Source organism: Monodon monoceros, unplaced genomic scaffold (assembly GCF_005190385.1).
Source record: "Monodon monoceros isolate NGI ecotype Baffin Bay Population unplaced genomic scaffold, NGI_Narwhal_1 Super_Scaffold_20, whole genome shotgun sequence".
Lineage (NCBI taxonomy): Eukaryota > Metazoa > Chordata > Mammalia > Artiodactyla > Monodontidae > Monodon > Monodon monoceros.
The window spans coordinates 110,338,822-110,357,689 of NW_021703777.1; the positions used below are offsets into that span (position 1 = coordinate 110,338,822).

Genomic DNA, 18,868 nt, shown 5'->3' on the forward strand with positions numbered 1-18,868 from the left:
GTAAATACTCTAGAACATTTCTGCAAAAATGGACTTTCTGGTGTGGTCTAATGCAGTAGGTATCCCTTAAAATGTTTAATCATTTAATGTACATTTAGATACTTATTTTAAAAGTTTCCCCAAAAGTCATAGTTTAATTGAATGTCCTTGTCTCTATCCTGTATTTTAAATGTAAGTCATTTTTCTGCAATCTATACATTTTCCTAATGCAGGAAAGTGGGTCGCAAATTGAGCTGCACAATAGACCCACCTGAGGAACTTTAAAAAATACCTATAGCTGGGCCCTGTCTTCAGGGATGCGGATTTAATTGGCTTGCGCTGAGACCCAAGCAACAATATGTTTTAAATTTCTCTAATAATTATAATATGCAGGTAGAGCTGAGAACCGTTAATATAGAACTTAGGTTATCATCTTTCTGTGTTAAATTCATAAATTAATATTATAATTAAATGGTATATTTTTAAGTTTGTTCATTCATCAAATTCTTATTGACTACCTGTTATTCTCCAGAACTTTGGATAGATGCTTCTGTCTTTCCTACGGTGTTTAATTTGTTTTCAGTGAATAAGACATTATGGAATTATTTAGACATCAGAAACAGCATGCTGGAAAGCTGAATTTACTACTCTAGTCTTCAATTGTACCTTCATCTGGATAACACGAGACTTTCTTTACTTTCTGCATTTCTTCCTTTTCTTTTCTTCCCAAAGAAAATCTATGTGGTCATTATGTGGATTTTAAATGTATTATGTCATCAATTTATTCCAATATGTATTTGAGAAGCCCCTACTATGTTTCAGGTTCTGTGGAAACAACTTCTTTCATGACTCACACTCATGAGGTGGGAGGTGAAGGGGGCACGTACAGCTGTGTGTGGTGTGGTGCACGTGATGCTAGAGGAGTGGGTAGCGGCAGATAAACACGGTTGAACAAACACATTCATTGGGGAGGGTCAGGGAGTGTTTCTCCAAGGAAGTTGCATCTTATATGAGCGAAGACAAGAGAAGAAAGAACATTTCTGGTAAAGAAAAGGATATATGGGGAAAAAAAGCAGAGGCATAAGAGAACATGGCTGCCAACACGGTTGTAGCGTGTGGTGGAGGGATGAGGCCTCCCTGCCTCTCCTTACATCACCAGGCATCTTCCAGCCAGTTTGCCAGACCCTTGAACAACCCGGGGAGTTCATCCGAATATAACTTACAGTCAGCCATCAGTATGGACGGTTCCGCATCCGTGGGTTCAACCAACCTCGGATCATGTAGTAATGTCGTGTTTACTATTTAAAGATATCCACGTATAAGTGGACCCATGAGTTTCAAACCTGCATTGTTCGTGGATCAACTGTATTAAGTTTTCTTCTGAAGAAAATGGGAAGCCACTGAAAGGTTATGCAGTATCACATTGTGATTTAATCAGTCCTTCTTCACATATAGAAATTATACCCCTGTATGTAAATATATTCTTAAATTAATCAGTTGAATTTCCCTGTAAAATTATTTGAAGTTCTCTCCTGCTTTTGGAAAAATAAGAGTTGGTGGTAGGGGTATTGTAGCCCAACAGGTCTGTAGTCTCTAGGTAGCAAAGCTTAAAAACCTAGACAACCTATTTACTGTATTTTGGTGGCTTTAGTTGAAGATTTTGCTCTTATTTTAGGAGATTAGTTTTTTAAATTTCTCATAACAATGCCAAGTGATGTACTTAATGCACTTTCAATGCAGAAACTAGAGATAGGAATTTGAGACTCAACTATCTTTAGGTGATATTTCAAGTCATGAGATGTGGATTTTTATCCTTTTTTTTTTTTTATCACTGTGGTATCCCTGGTGTCTGAAACAGTGCCTGGCATGCAATAGGCACTCAGAGTGTTTCTTGAGTGCCTGAATGACTCAAAAGTTCAGAGGCCCTTTGTTTTTAAGATTAATTTAATATCAAAATATAGTGATGATAAATTATGCTAGCTAATATTTATTGAATACTAACATATACTAAGCACTGTTCTTAGAGCTCTTATATATTTCATTTAATCTTCATAACAATTTTATGAAGTAGTATTATTATCCTGTTTTACAAATGATGAAACTGAGGCACAGAGAAATAAAGGGACTTGCTAAGGCCTCATAGCTAATAAATGATGAAGTTAGAATTTGAACCCATGTAGCCAGACTCCAGAGCCTGGTCTCTTAACCTTACATCATCCATCAGGGATAGAAGGCAGTGCACCTGGCAACTCTGGAGGGCTATTATGGAAGGTAAATAAGCAGCAAGCCAGAACTGTAGACCAATGAAAGACTATAAGGATGGGTGATTCTCCACTGTTGATCCTCTAATCCCAGAAGAGATGCATCACATTTTCTGCCCCGAAGTTTATGTCTTTCACATTGTTTACAACTTCGTTCCAGTGCCTTTGTTTTTCATAAATTGCACATATTCACTGCTTCTTTTGAAAGCTTTTCTGGAGACATTACTTAGTCCATTTGAAGGAAGCCCTGAAAACCTGACTCTGCTTTCTCAATATGGCTATTAATGCCATTGCTAAAGAATTTATTTTGCAAATGGGAATTCAAAATAATGAACTTTCTCTTGTACAACTTCACTGGAGTAAATGATCATTTATCTTCAGAAAGAACAAATGAGGTTCCATGAAGGAGAATAAGAGACTAAGCTTCCAAAATGTCCATGTGGAGAAGATGGAGTGCTCGGGGCCTGATCGCTTGCTGATGCTGTTGACTATGGCCTCTCCTCTGTGATTCTTTTGATCTTTTGTTTGATTTTTGTTCTTAAGTTGAACATTAATGATTTTTGTCTTTCCAGACTATCACTGAAAAACACAAGCTAAATGTTCCTGAGACCATGACTGAGGTTCTTGATGTTTCTGATGAAGAGGGTAAGACTTTTATTCATTCTTCTATGACATCTGTCATGGTCTTACACAAAGGAAACCATCCATTTTTTCAGGGAACAAGCTGGTACGGTGGATGTGGATGACAGCATCTTAGCACTTAAAGTAACCTTTTCACCTTTGTTTCAGTACATTTACTTTTTCAATTTGGGGGAGGGAGGATTTTGTTTATATATTTTCAACTGGTGTTATCTTTAATGACTTACTAAATAACAGGACTAGGACAAGGGAGAGAAACTGGAAGTCGGCCATCTGTTAAAATATCTACCTGATAATACAATTATTGTTAATATGTTTTAACTATGCTAAAATACATTTTTTATTAAAATGCTTTAAAGTAAAAGAACTTAACGTATACTCTATCAACGGTATATTGAGAAATCTCTGCTTTCTAATTGGCTCAAACATACAGAATATATTTTAAAACTAATATATAGAAAAAAATATATTTTAAAACTAATACATAGAAAAAAAGAGCCTTAGCGAAGGTTAAAAATAGTGCAGGAGTAAGTCATACAAATTCAACATAAGAATTTGATTCTTTAAGTCAGAAGAACTATATGCCCCCTATAGTTCTAGAGTTGATAAAAATTATCTAAGCCAGTGGATTTCAAAGGTCTGAGAAGCTCTACGAGGAGCACCAGGGACTGCCTTGGGGTGGGTATGGGGCATCATGCTAGAGGTACTGCCAGCAGGGTTTCTAGCTCCCCACCTCTACTTCAACTAGAGTAGTTGACTTTTCTTGAACAAAAAGAAAAATCTGCTAAAAAAATCATGAATGCAGCATATAAAGTATGCAACCAAGTTTCAGTAGTGCAGCTATTGGTCAAGTGTGCCTGTTAGAAAAATATGTATGTATGTATATACATGACATGACATGTATACATGAATACATGTACATAAGTGTACATGTTTTAAAAATTATTGCCATACTGACCGTAGTAGTAGGCCCAATACTAACTGCTTTTATGGAGAAATATTAAAGGTATTTCTTTAGGTTCTTCAAGATGTATTCAGAAGGTAAAACTTTACATTGAGATGCCCTCATTTGGAAACAATTTGTTAATTCACCTATCGGTAACAGACATTGAGTTGTCTTAGCTTTTATAAGAACTTACGACAAGAACAAACAAATGTTGGGTCAATGTATTATTGTAAGTAAATTAAAAGGTATTGCCAAAGCTAATGGTTCCAAGTATTTATTATAATAATTTTGAGTTCCATCCTAATACTTGCCAATTTTCGGCATCCGTACATGCACACTATATTTTGTTTCGTGTGATCTTCTTTCTTATCTTCACTTACATGTTGAACAGCTTTTAAACAGTTTGGTGACCACTTTATTGATGGGGAAGTGCTTAGTGATTCAGGTACCTTTAGAGAAAACTGTTGAAGTGAAAGTTTGCCTTTGCTTTTAATTTTTCTTAACTGGCTAGAAGCAACTAGCTTAATATGTAAATCTGGGTGCCTAATACTAATCTGGTGGTTTTTGAAATAGTGTGTGTAATATGAGTGGAATTGCTTACGTGTGCATTTGGGTGTGTGGATTGTTATTAACTTGGAAGCTTAACACTATGAATTGCTTATGCTATTAATGATTTTTGAAACTATTATTGAGACCTATTAGCATAATTAAATTATCTAATGAACATTATATAAATATTTTCCCAAAACTAATATTTCTTCTTAAAATACAAATTTAGAGAAAAATTAATTTTTGGGTAAGTTGACATTGAATTATCAACATGTTAAAAACTACGTTAGGCTACTTGATATGCAGTCATCCCATTCCTGGATAAAGATATATTTTAGATGTGGTTAAAAATATATTAAGTTAGTAGCTATAATCTAATTTTTTAAAGTTAGCTAGAAATGAAGGAACCTTTAAATATTATTTAGGGGGCACTTTGGCATATAGGGAAAAATGAATAATATAAAATATTCTATCTAGCAAGAAGTTTCCAAAGTATATGTGGTACCACTTTAAGCAAACCTATTACATGAAAATCTAACTTTATAAATCAGATAAATTAGATAGTGATTATTTAATCTAAAAATAGTTATTTATTTCCAAAATAATTGTTAAAGAATTCCAATAGCTAATGCATCCAAAGTATTTACTAGGTTTTTAGAAATTCCATTTGTGTGAAACATCCTCTTGGACCTGCCCATTGCATAATATAAGACCTAGTTATAACATCTTGTACACTTTTGTTAAAACTATTATGTATTAAAAGTTATTAGTGATAAGAACTCTTGATTTGAGAGGAATGTTGGCTAATGATCAAGAATATCTTTCTTGGTGATGGAGGAAGCTGTCCATGTCTAGTTATGGCCAAAAACTTAACATTTTTCCCCAGAAAGAAATTCAATTTGAATAATATTTTTGTATATGATATGTCTGAGTTTTGTGAAGTAACTTTTTAGTACAAACAATTAGTATAAAGGAATTTGACTAGTTGACATTGCCAATCCTTTAATTTTTTGTGCTCTTAAAATGTTTTCACGGAACCTACCATCATGTATATGGACAAAGTGCAGCCACATGTGTTTGGATAGTATTAGCCAGTCCCTATTTTCTTTACAGCTCTACTATTTTAATGATAGTCTATGTGTCAATACTCAGAAGAATATGCAAACCAAGTACAGATGTCCTTTCAGGCTAACTTGCTATAGTGAAGCATTCAGAATTTTCCACTCATTAATCCAATCAACAGATAGTGAAAGTGATGTTATTGTGTGTAAAGCTCTATGACTGGTACCATGGGGGAATCAAAAGTGAACATATATGGAGAGGTGATGTATAAATTAATGAAGCATAACTAAAGGCACTATGTCATCTGCTTTTCATATCTGCCTGGGAAAATCTGGAGATGGAGAGACCTAGCACAGTCTCAAGGAACTGCTGAAAGCTGAGAGATAAATAGGAGGGTGGCACAGGTTTTAGGGAGTGGAGAAGGAACAGTATGGGAAGGTCCCGAGATGGGAAAGGGCAAGAGAGAGACACAGAGTGACAGAATAATCTAGTCATTCATTCTGGATGATGCATTAAAACACACGGGGCTTCGCTGTGGAATGTTTGGATTCTCAACTGAAAAGTCAAGGAAATTAGGATGTGTTAAAGATTTCAATTAATGATTGAAACAATTAAATCTGTTTCGTCTGAAGATTAAATCAACAGCGGCACACCAAAGGAGTGCATTAGGATGAAATTGGAAGGAAGCAGGTATCTGAGGGAAGAGAAAGCATTTACTAGACATCACAATGCTCGGTGCATTGTCTCATTTAATCCCTACAGCATCCATACGGGATAGGCTATGGATTTCCCCTCATTTGTTTTTCAGGTGAGAAAGGCTCACCTGAAGATGAGGAGGCTAAGGCTTAAACACGTTTAGTAGTTTGTTCAGTGGCACAGAGCTACTAAGTGATGAATGTGGAATCTAAACCCACTTTGAAAGCTGTTGTAATAGCTCAGTCATGATGTAAATCAGTCCTGATGGAGCAAAATGGCAGAGAAATGGAAGAAAAAGAGAAATGGGAATTCAGTCTCAGAATATTCTACTGTGTAGACTAAAACAAAGCTGTAAATGTAATCCTCTGCATCTTCACAGGGTCCTGAGCTGACTCCTGTCTTTGCTGACTCAGCTCCATAGCCATAAAGTATATGGTAGGGCTCAGGGGTTATATACCTGTGTAACTAAATTACCTGTGGAAATGTGACCCATGTATCCCTTATACTCAGAGATTTGTCAGTGGGTGGTTTGTATAAACTTCTCCGTTAGTTCTCTGGGACGATGTGTACTAATAATCAAGAGAACTCCAGAATGACTGAGTGTTGGGATGAAATACTGAGGCACATCTACCTTCTCCTTTTGACATACTTCCACTGTGGACACTTGACGTTAGTGGGGCTCCACACCCGAGGTTTCAGTACTTTACCCACTTATCAGCAGAAGTGCTGAGTATTCTTAAGAGAGAGAGAGCTCAGTGACATGTCAGAGAATCTCCTTCTTCCCAGCACTGTGAAGAGTTGTCAGAATGAAGAATCCTTGGGACCTTCCCACTTTATCTTAATTTATGCCCATACTCTTGTGATCTGTGTCTCATAGAGGCTGGTCATGGCTAAATGTGCCTCTGTCACTGAGGAATCTTGTAGTCTCCAGATATTAAAACATGAAACTTTAAAAGCAAGTGATACATCAATGCTCTACAATTAGTAGGAAAGGGTTTTCATAAAATTGTTTGGAAAGATTGGAGAATACAATGAAAAAAAGTTAAGTCCTAAAACCTGGAAGTCAGAATTCTATTAAGTAAGTAAATATGTAATGGCAGGGAAGCGGTTGTTCAAGTATAGGAAACAAAAAGGAAATTCACTTTAGGTTTGTTATGATGCAAAAAAATAGGGTTTGCTTTTTGTTTGTTTTACATCAAGTAAGTAAGTTGATAAAAGAAAGTATGTTAGGGTATAACCATTCTTTCATAAGCTTTCTGAGTTATGCAAAATTCTTTCCAAGCCTAATAGAACTGTACTCAAACAAGAGTTAAATATTTAAATTCAAAATCTTATGTGAAAGCAGACCTTCATCCCTTTCCCCCGCCCACCCTTGGCTAGGGTAGGGAAGTAGTTGTACTGTTTGCTGCTGTAGGGAATTTGCAGAGAAGCAGATGGGCAGAGAGTGGGGTGGGGAAGAAGATGAGTTGTATGCTACCATGCTGAATCTGAGATGCTTATAGGAAGTTTAGGTGGAGTCCAGGAAGCATTTGAATGTGCATGTTGAGTTTGTGAGAGAGGTTTGGAATGGACGCAGATATATGTGTAGGCAAAATATAGGTGGTCCTTGAAGTTTTAAAAACACACGATAATTTGTCAAATGAGAAGAAAAGTCAGATGGCAAGTATCAACATTTAAGGAGAGTAGAGACTGAAAAGAAAGACTCAAAGAGGCAGGGGGAAGACCAGGGGAGATTTATGTCAGAGAAGTTAAGGAGGGTAGTTTTCCAAAGAAGAAATCACCTCTTGGCCACTGATTAATTTGTAAAATAGAAAGCCTCTTTTAATAGGTTTGACTGTGAAAGGAAGAGGACTCAGAGTGTGAAATAAAGAAGGCCTAAAGAGCTGGAGGAAGCTGTATTTCAAAGATGGCAGAAATATGGATGATGTTACTGTGGAAAGAAAGGGCTGACAGAGAAGTAGAGGTTGGAGATGAAGGGCCTAGCAGACAAGGTATCTAGGACGATGAAAGAAGATGAGGATTTAAAGGCCGGGATAGGCTAGCCTTGGACTGTAGAGGTCGTCTCACTTACCAAGGTGAAAGGCAAGGATATGATTATCTTATTTTTTGGACACATTAATAACATTTAAAATGTTGAGCTGTATTATATTTTTCCCAAATTGATTTTTCATTTTCTACAGGCATTTCTACTTTCCATCCCACACTGCAGATGTGTACTATTGCATAGCATGCTTTATGCGCACATATCCTGGGAGAGACATTTTATGGTAGCACTGGTGAGATTAGTACCTAAACAGGTACCTTTCCAGCTAATTCCAACATTGGGTTAGCATCTGGCCCCTGGCAACAGCATTTAGGGATTTTGCATCTTTGGGCCATTTCTCTCTGAGACATAATCAAGACATCAGGATATACAGCTAAGGCCACCATAGGTGTCCCCAAACCTCTAAACTTCACATTTGGTAACACGGAACCTAGGAGGGGATTTTTTAATGTAGCCGCTGTCTTAGTCAGATAGCATTGTAATAAAGCCATCAAAATGCAGAAATGAGGGAGAATGTAAAGGACATCCACTATTTCACAGAACTCAGCGTAATCAGGGGTTTTGAAATTGTACATTGACTGGACACCAGAGGCACACAATTTGATACATTTGATTAAAAATGTACTCTTCCAGTTGCTCTCCTTCTGTCTTATAGTAAGTTTCTTTATGCGCAAGAGGGGGAAAGCTAAGTTCATGTAGTTTGTTTGCACCTTTTACAAGATAAAACTGCCGGCACTGGGCCTTGCTTCTCCATACTGGGATTCAGTCCAGCTAGATTTCCTTCTTTTCTCTTTTCTTTCCTTCACTCATAAACCTTCTCTTTACCAAGGAATAACAAGAGGGGAAGATGAGAGGAATAAGACAGAAAACTTGAAGTGTGGGCCTACTGTATTAAGGAGTTTTGAGTAATTTTAAGAACCAAGAAATTGAAACTTATTTTGAGTTGTCTTTGTTCTCTGTAACCATCTTGGTTGCTAAGAGACTGTGGTGAGAACTGGCAAATTAGGAGAAGCAAGATGAAATGCAAAAGCAGATTGACTCTGAAGATGGGCAGGATGCCCTAATCTGGGTGAAATTAGGAATTAGATGCTAGAAAGCAAAGCTCAATTATTTTAGATTCTTGGGGATTAGGGGTGGGGGGGTAGTAGAGTGGGGAATAGAGAAAGAGAGAGAGTATATGGGGTTTTACATAGTTTTGTAGGCCTCTTGCTCAAGGGATCCATAAGGTACAGCTTGTATTATATGACATCCTGCATTCAGTCATTCCCTTCACTTTTTCATAAATAAGACTAGGCTTAGTTTTCTCAAAAGTTAACAGGACGTGCATATTTTTTTCTGAAAATAATTTAGGCTTATATCCAAACCAGACAATGCCTATGTTTTGGTAAACCAAGTCTTAGGATTGATCTTAGAAATTTTTTTCTCCCAGAAATAAAGCAATGGGGATCCCAACTTATTTGACTCATAAAAATACTCCTATATAAAGATTTACCAATTAAACAAGAAGGGGGAAATAGTGGAACACATAAGTCCCACAAGTCCTATAATAAAATGTCCAAGCTTCGAGATCTTGTCACTCTGTTCAGACACCAACTTTCTTCCTGGACTTTCTGCCATTGCTCACCAGCATGGACGCTGAGTAGTGCTAAGTTATTCCACTTAGTATTCTCTAAGTAAGTAATGCGTATTACTCTTTTATTCATACTGTTTTTACTGCCCTCCATGACCCTTTACACACTAGCCTCTCACCTGAAATACCATCATCTCTGCCCATCAAAATTGCCCCCAAGCAATTGACCAGCTCCCATTCCTTCTTCAGTGATTCCTTCTCCAGCTTCCTTGGGAATTTCCTAGGGCTACCACAGCAAATTACCACAAGCTGGTGGCTCAGATTCATTCTCTTACGGATCTAGAGGCTGGAAGTCCATGGTGGGACCATGCTAACCTCCGAAGGCTCTAGGAAAGAACCCTTTCTCGCCTCTTCCAGCTTCCGTGCCTGTCAGCAATCCTTGGTGTTCCTTGGCTTGTAGACACATCACTCCAACCTCTGCCTGCACATGGCCTTTCCTCTTTGTCTCTGTGTGTCCTTCTCTTCCTCTTGTAAAAAACACCCTCATTGCAATTATCCAGTATGATCTTGTCTAAATCCTTACTTTACTTACATCTACAAGGACCCTATCTCCACATAAGACCACATCCTGGGCTTCCAAGTAGACATGAAATTTGGGGGCAGGGGAGACATTACTCAACCCACTACATTATTCTAAAGTGATCTCTCCCTCCTCTGACCTTTTTGGTTCTTAAAGTTCACCAACATCATGCATTTCATGTTCATCTATATTGTTATTTATCCCTGGATTGCTGCTATTGCTGCATCGTGTTTTGTGAGGGAACACTTTGAAGAAGAGAATATATACAAGAGTTGGGGGGAACCACTTTAACAAAATTAATTTTAAAAACGTATTCATGTTTTCATTAGAGTTGTCAGATTTATGAAATATTTAAACAGTGCAATTATATTTTTCTTTAAATTTTTCAAAAATTATTCTGCATAAATGAAATTTAGCTCATATTTCATTGGTGTGTCAACACTTAGATCACTTTGTATTGATAAAAATAATAACTGGCGATTATTATATTCCAGAACTCTGTTATAATCCTTATATGTTACTTAGTTCAGATAACTGACACATGAGATAGATTATTAGTATCATTCCCATTTTCTTCTTGTGGAAACTGAGGCTTAGGAAGATTAACTGGCCAGTAAGTAGTAGAATTAGAATTTGAACCCAGGTCTATCTGATTTTAAAGACTAAACTTTTAATAACTACTCTGTGTAGCCTAATTCACTTAGCTAAAACTAAATAAAAATCTAATGATTTCACTGAGGAGCAATAAAAGTAATTTTAATGATGAGATTTGTAACTGCCAAATATTAAATGCATTGACTTTGAGAAAAAAATTTAGTGGTGAATAAGTTACATTTCTATTTACTGGAAGGTCTTTTGTTCAAAGTGTCTTTGCCTTTAAGTAATTTACAGAGCTAATAGTCTTGATTATGGGCTCTTAGGATCATATATACAGGGAAGTAATGAGATGCTGAAAACATATTCCTCTTAAAAGTCTTTAATGCTGTATCTTTATAAATAAATTAGTATTGATTTAGAACACTTATTTTAAACAGATGAGATTAAAATAAATATTTAATTTAATTATAGGAATGAACTACATTCTTTCACATTTTCCCTTACATGGGTTATCAGGCTTTCAGTGTGTGATTAGTACGCTTAAAGGATCATCAAAAATTGTTTCTCTCAGCTAAATTATTCCCCCTTTCCCTTGAGTACTAATGCCTCATGCCCCATCCCAGCACATTAATGGTATGGAGAGCATTTCTGTGACTGAGGTATTATTTATTGAATTTCCTGAAATGTGTATTTTTAAAAGCGTTCTATTCCAGCTCATGGGCAGGGAATGTACTCGTACCATCTGTGCTTCCAAATGAGAGCTACAACACTTAATCATCGCTTTTGGCCACTGCTTAATTATTATCTATCTCACTTTTTTCCCTGTACTTCACTTTTGGGAAACCATCTAGTTTCCAGCAAAGCATCCTTTTTATGCTCCGTAATGATTTTAAAATTAAATTCAAGGTTGTTTATTACAATGTCATAATCTGTCTACTTCGTTCTAGTGTTCTTTCCCTAATGTGCATATTTTGCTAATCTTATAAGTCATATTGTTCCATTTAATACACCTCTTATTTGTTTTAGAGCAGTAGGTATTTCTTAGCATATTGTCAATTACATGAAAAGACTGTTAATGCTGGACATTATGTACAAAATTATTGATACTATAGACAGAAGCTAAGTTGTCTACATATTGTGCTAATTGCTAAGTTAAATATAAAGCTATAAATCAGCTATCATGATAAATCAGCTATCGGGATAAAGAAATGAGTAAAGAAAATTGATATTAAAAGAATTCCAATTCAGGTAATTATTTCTTCTTAGTAGGTAATAGAAAAATGGGTCAAACATTGTTTACCTGAGTTTTAGCACTCTGTAGTTGCATGTGTTCTGTTTTTGTTTTTTTTCTAGCATGCAGTGTTTCAGTGATGTCAGTGCTATTCTGATTTCTTCACAATCATAATCATATTTTGTAGTCGATATTACATTTAACAAGTAATTCTCCATCTTTCTCTGATTGCCTCAAGGTGATGACACAATGACAGGTGATGGGGGAGAGTACCTTAGACCTGAGGATCTAAAAGAACTGGGTGATGACTCCCTACCTAGCAGTCAGTTCCTGGATGGGATGAATTACCTGAGATACAGCTTGGAGGGAGGACGCTCTGACAGGTATTCACATAAAGCTTTCCCTTGATATCAGAAGTGAGTGCAACACACTTTTATGATAATAATAAAAAAAGTAGACACCATTATTGACACTCGATAGGTATCTCACTCCTCTCAGCAGTTAGCATGTTATCTTTCTGCGTTCTCTAACAACTTCGTGTCCATTTTAAAGGAAACTGAGGCCTAGAGAGATTAAGTAGTTTAGTAGGAGTCAAGCATTGTAAGAATCAGAGCCGTGATCAGTAAAGAGCTCTGAACCATTAAAATATGATATTTTTTATCACCTGCAACTTTTTTCTCTAGGCAAATTAAAAGGACGGTTTTGCCTTATGGACACTCTTACTAAACGGCAGTTATAAGATCCTCCCAATCTCCTTGGGGCTTTCTGTTAGGGCCATAGTTTCTGTGAACAAAAGTATGTTGTGAAGAAGGATTAAAAGGTAACAAACTGAGAAGGAAATGTTGCCTGGAACTGATTTTTTCATGAAAAAGAATCAGAACAGAATCCCTAAAGAGCCTGGATACCAAAAGCAATGATAGCAAAATCTGAAGGAGCCCAGATTTTATAGCCAAACCCAGGGAGGTTTATATTATATTCTGAAATATACAATCAATTTTGGGGTTATTGCTAACTAGCACACCAGGTGTTTATTATTTTTTGAGGTAAACTGATTAAGAACATCCCGTGGTGCCTCATCAAAAGTATGACTGTCAATTTAGGTTAAGCATGTGGTTGTACGTATAGTGTAATGTCTTTTGCTAATCAATTATCTTAGGTTTACAACTTTAATATTGGCTCTATTCTTGGCTGTATCCAGCACATTTGGAGTGTAAGAAATAAATGCCTTAAAGAGTAGTCAATTCTGAATGGGCAATTAGCAAAAACAAGCTTTTCTTGGGCCTTTCCCTTGAGTACTAATGCCTCCCTCCTATCTTTTTTTTTTTTAAAACAATTCAGTGTGCGTGTAATGAGTGCCTTTCTGGGCTGGCTTTGTGGTGGGTACCAGAGGTACAAACATGACTAATATGTAATTGCTAAGTTCATAATCTAATGGAGTGAGAGAGAGATGAAGCTAGTGGTACCCACAGAGTGCAACTGGAGCCCTGAGGCTCAGGCTTCCTGGAGGGAATGAGCCCAAACCGAGACAGAATAATAGTGATGATGGTGAAGAAAGGTGGGGAGGGCGTTTGAAGCCTTAAATAAGGTGAGCAAAGGCTTGTGGTGCATGAGAGAAACAGAATAGTGCAGTGTGGCTGGAGTGTAAGTATGCAGGAGGGGAGGTCACATTTGCATTTCGGATGGATCCCTCTGACTGTGATATAGAGGATGAATTTTAGAGGAAAGTAGTCAAAGGGCTAAACTTGGCAGTATCGACCACCTGAGAAATTATTGCGGTAATGTTCGCTGAAGTTGCTAGGATACGACTTGAACTCTAACCTGGGTGGTAGCAGTCATGGGGAGAGTTTTAGAAATGAAAAATTTGAGAACATATCTGTGAGGTAAAACTGGCCAGATCTGGCGATGGATTTCATGGGGCGGGTGAAGAAGAGGAAGGAGACTTGATTGGCTCCTTGGCTTCAATGACTTAGGTAGAGAGTGGTCCTTGGGATCAGGGTACACAAGGAGGAGCCATTTGGCGGGTGAGGGTAGGGGAGCTTGTGATGGTGTCAGTGTTCTAGATATTGAATTTTGATACACTGATTGATTTGGGCCTCACAGTCTGAGATTCTTAAAAAGCTTCAAATTTCAATAAAGTGAGATGTTTATGGCTTTGCAAAAATTCATAATAAGCTATGAATAATCATATTACTGTTATCCAAAAATCCTTTTTTTTTTTTCCAGCTTGATTTCTTTTACTAAGAGTAAGTGCTTGATTTGATCCTTTTGCCTTCTTTGAAAGTACTTAGTACTGAGAAAGATTTAGAACAATACTTTCTATAAGACAGGGGTCAGTGGTTAGAGGATTCTACCTAAACTGAATACTTCTCAGCTTGCAAAGACAGGAGATATGAAACATTGAAGACGTGAGCTGTTGTCCAGCTCCACACTTGCATTTCTAGAACACCAGATGTATTCATGCTCTCCAAGATGGAATTATAGTCAGTACCTCATTTTCATGATTGCAATGCAGTGTTTTATTTATTTTTTAAATTTTGCTTAGACAATTCAATATAAGTTACCTTTTTTCGGTAACCATTTTTTTCCTTTTCATTATTTCTTTATTTGGTGTGCTTTCAATAGTACCATGCCCAGGTAGGTATTACATAGCATGAAAACATGATTTTCCCGGATACATCCACATTTCCCTGCTCCCTGCTCAATGTATGTGTGTGTGTGTGTGTGTGTGTGTGTGTGTGTGTGTGTGTGTGTGTCTGTCTGTCTTGGCAGGGGGTGCTTATATTCTAGAATTATGGATTTATTCTCAAATTAGGATTTTTATGTATTAAATTGAATATCTATTCAAGCTAGAAGGGTGAATATTTTACTAGAATCAAGTCTGTGACAGGCCCCAGGCCTGACTGTTTTAACTGTCACAGCTCCACCTTGTGGTTGATAAAACATTAGCATGGCTTCCCCAAAAGGAACCTAATTAGCCTATGTATAGTTGGAGATAATTAAAAAAAAATGATTCAGATGCCTAAAATGTACATGGATGCAGAAGAATAAAAATAGGTAAATTTTAATCACATTGAATAGAAACACAGTCAAGTTGATTCGTTGGATTTTGTGTCCATTTTATTTTATTATTACTCACAAATTAAAAATACTATTCAAATTCAATGTAAAACGCTAAATAACAATGAACCACAAAAGATTCTCCATGTATTAAATCAGACACATTGACATTTTTGGATATTCACTTGCTCAGTAGGTTTGAAAACACCGTTCAGTGGATGTCTAATAAATATTGCAGCTTCCTAAGATAGTAATTATTATACTTTTCTGTGGAATTACAGACTTTGATACCACCTAATATGTGTCCAGAAACCAGTTGTATCATGGTGAAAAAAGTATAAATTTAAGATCATAAAAAACTTTTGGCCTATCCCTTAGCTAAACAGCAAGTAAAAATTTACACTTTTATGGATATGTGTTATTGCAGATTTATTAACTGAACAGCACCACCTCTGACTTACTGGAAAAAAAAAAAAGGCAACTCTGTTGCAAAATATTTGAATTTGCTTGCACTGTTTTAAATCAGGGTAGGCAATTTCTGATCCAGAGACTTGAGTTATCCCAGACCTTTGTGCTGGTCATGATTCCTTTAGAGAGAATAATTTCTTTACTCTTGGAATATTCTTACTTCATATATTTCATTTAAGTAGATTCTATGACATCATAGAAAAAAGATCAGTTAGAACTATAAACATTGATTAAATACCAATTAGCATTTTAGAAGGCAGTAAGCAGAGTGAACTAGAATAAAATCAGAGGATAGAGATATTTAGACATATAGTTTCAACTTATTCTCTCTCCCTCTGTCTCTCCAACTTTCCTCACTCTCTGTCTGCATCTTCTAACATCTTTTTCTCCTTACCCCAATCTCCTTTTTGTGGTCAGTCACTTTGTCTCTTTCTTTCCTTTCTTCTCCCCCTGTATTTCTTTCCTGTTGGGGCTCTAGGAAAGACAAAAAATAGCACCAACACCCCTTTGCTCCTGTTTCAAAACCAATTGAAAGATAGACCCAGGTATCAGGTAGATGGATATCAGTAATCCACCTTTATTACTGATACATTGATTGCAGGATGTAGCTCTACATTCACAGCCAAATGAGCTCTTTAATACCTCATTCCTAAAGCAGACAGACATCCACCCAGTTGTGGTGCCTCCCTGAGAGTGGCCATTGAGACCTGGCTGCCTTTTTTTCAAAGTTTACACATTTACAGTAGTGGCAGCCACGTCACTGGGTCTTATTTGAGGTACCTTCTTTTTGCCATTCGAGTTGTTCCCATCCAAGCTAAATTTCCATTTCCCCTTTGAGACCTGTGTTTCTACTATTCCAGTGCTGCCTTTAAGGGTTAATCTACGTAGTGACGACGTCTCTACTTGCTGTTATGAGCAGGCATCTTTACTCCTTTACTCAAGTGCCTGTTGGTCCTTTAGTACTGTTCATTCATATGAATCTAGCACTTTTAAATGTGTAAAGTCACCATCTGGATCTTTGAATTTTAAAGCTGAGGATAGAGATTAAGTAATTAACAAATCTGAGCCCAACAGAACTAATGGGGGCAGATGGTTGAGCCTGTAGACACCATATCATTTCAAGAGGTTGACCTCTCTACTGTTTGCCCTCTCTTGGCTCAATTCAAAACAAAATAAAGGATAATAGAATTTAAGAGCTGTTGATCTTAGCGCTGCCTGGTACAAAACAATACAAGTGCAGGAAAAAAAAATGCTCAGTCCACTAATTGAGACAAGCTTTTGCTGAGATTAAAAACCCCCTTTCCCCAATAATTTAATCAGCTTCCCATCCTCAATTTCAAGGTCACACCAAGGTTGGTCACAGCAGCCTGTTTATGAAGTGCACCATCAAAATCTTAACTGCACAGCTGTAAAAACAGCTATAATATAAGCTGTTTCCTAGTGCCAGGACTAAAACCCCGGTGAATAGGTTTGCTAGGCATTCAGGCTGCTCCTGCCTTGGCCGTGTCAGGAGCCTCAATCTTCCCCAAGAGCTTATATAACATAAAATAGTATATTGTCAAATTTTATTTAGATTTGATTTTATTATAAACACAGATTAATATAGGTGTAAAAACATAGGATCAATTAAATATTTATTTTATTTTTTATTGAATTATATTTGATTATTTATTTATTTGGCCACACCATGTGGCATGTGGAATCTTAGTTCCCCAGCCAGAGATCGAACCCTGCATTGGGAGCGTGGAGTCTTAACCACTGGACTGCCAGGGAAGTGCCAGGATCAGACAGTTAAACTTTTTTTGATTCATGTCACTTACCCTCTAACATTCAGCATTCACTTTGGGGGCATAAATCCTACAGCAGAATAGGAGAGAGCCCCAAATTACTATGAATTATCTACCAAGTGATGATTTCCTCAAAAATAATTGAAGTTGGCAATATTGACACCTCATAAAGATGACAGTATATGGCTTACAAACTTAGGCATATTTGCAAAAGAAGATAGCTTCTGCTAATAAATATGCTAACTTGATGTTTAGTCCATAATTCTGTAGCGCTTCACTAGCCAAATACCTACTAGCTAAACGTAAATGAAACCTTGCTTCTATCAATATTGTGAAAGTTTGCATATCTCTTTATTTTCCCCTATGGGCTTTGGGCTAATATTTTGAATACAGATCTTTAATACTTGGACTAACATGTATAAAATGTAGTTTATTTAAGTTATCTATCTATTTGTCATTTGATTGTACAAATTGACTAGGAAGGAATGAAATTGCATCTATGCAAATGTCAAGGTTCACCAATTTCATTTGAGTATATAATTCAGAACTTTGAAATTCAGATTTATCAGAAATGTAAAGCATTGATTATCAAGGCCTAAATCCCATTTTGAAGCCAAACCTCAGTTTGGGTCAGTGTCTACTGGCAGTTCGTTTTCGTGCTGGCGGATGTGTGTGTTTTGTGGGTTGGTCTTGGAAACAGTTTCTTGTGCTCTTGCATCTCATTGCCACAGCAACCAGCACTCTTTGGTGCTTCACTCACCACACACAGGACATGCACAAGGAACAGTGCTGTCCTTTGAAATAGCATTGTTGGAAACACCAGGGACAAACAGGAGGGACACCACTTCCGCAGGAAACATGCATCTGGCCACAGTTCATCTCACTCTGTAGCTTCCAGGGGTGTGCACCAACATTCAGTCATTCACAGTTGGAGAGGAGAAAAAAGAGGCGTGGAGAGAAAGGAAAATGAGTGAAAATGGAACCTGTGCTTTCATTTCATTCTCTCCAAGGGCTGTCTTATTCCCCTCCCCCGCCCCCTAATATTTTTCTTAGTTGCAGGGAGATTTACATTTAACACAGATTTAAGCAATCTATCCTGGAATTATTTTCTGTGTGAATTTCTTATAGTGGCAGTCAGTAAGCTACAGTTGTTGGTTTCAGACATTTCTGGGAAGAAAATGAATCAGATTAGGAGTATCAAATTTTACCTTCTGGATTCCCTTGTGCCCTTGCCATTGAGTGGTAGGAACCAGTCAAAAGATGCGTTAGTTTAGTTGTGGGACAGAGAGGTACAGCAACACAGAGACCTGTGTTTCCTTCTTCCACGGTTGCGATTTATGTCCCCCTGGAAGTTGCACTGTTAGCTAATAGCACGCTTTTTTCACTCTCCTGCTCGGCTCAT

General features: G+C 37.0%; 1 protein-coding gene across 11 annotated transcripts in view; it reads left to right on the plus strand.

Annotated features, from left to right (window-relative positions):
• The window catches only part of ANK2 (ankyrin 2), a 272,366-nt gene that overhangs the window by 189,024 nt on the left and 64,474 nt on the right, over positions 1 to 18,868 (plus strand). For all 11 annotated transcript variants that reach the window (XM_029235234.1, XM_029235242.1, XM_029235243.1 and 8 more), the window contains exons 22-23: positions 2,813 to 2,885; positions 12,393 to 12,537. In XM_029235234.1, coding sequence (XP_029091067.1) covers positions 2,813 to 2,885; positions 12,393 to 12,537 — 218 coding nt within the window. The remainder of the gene's footprint in view (positions 1 to 2,812; positions 2,886 to 12,392; positions 12,538 to 18,868) is intronic.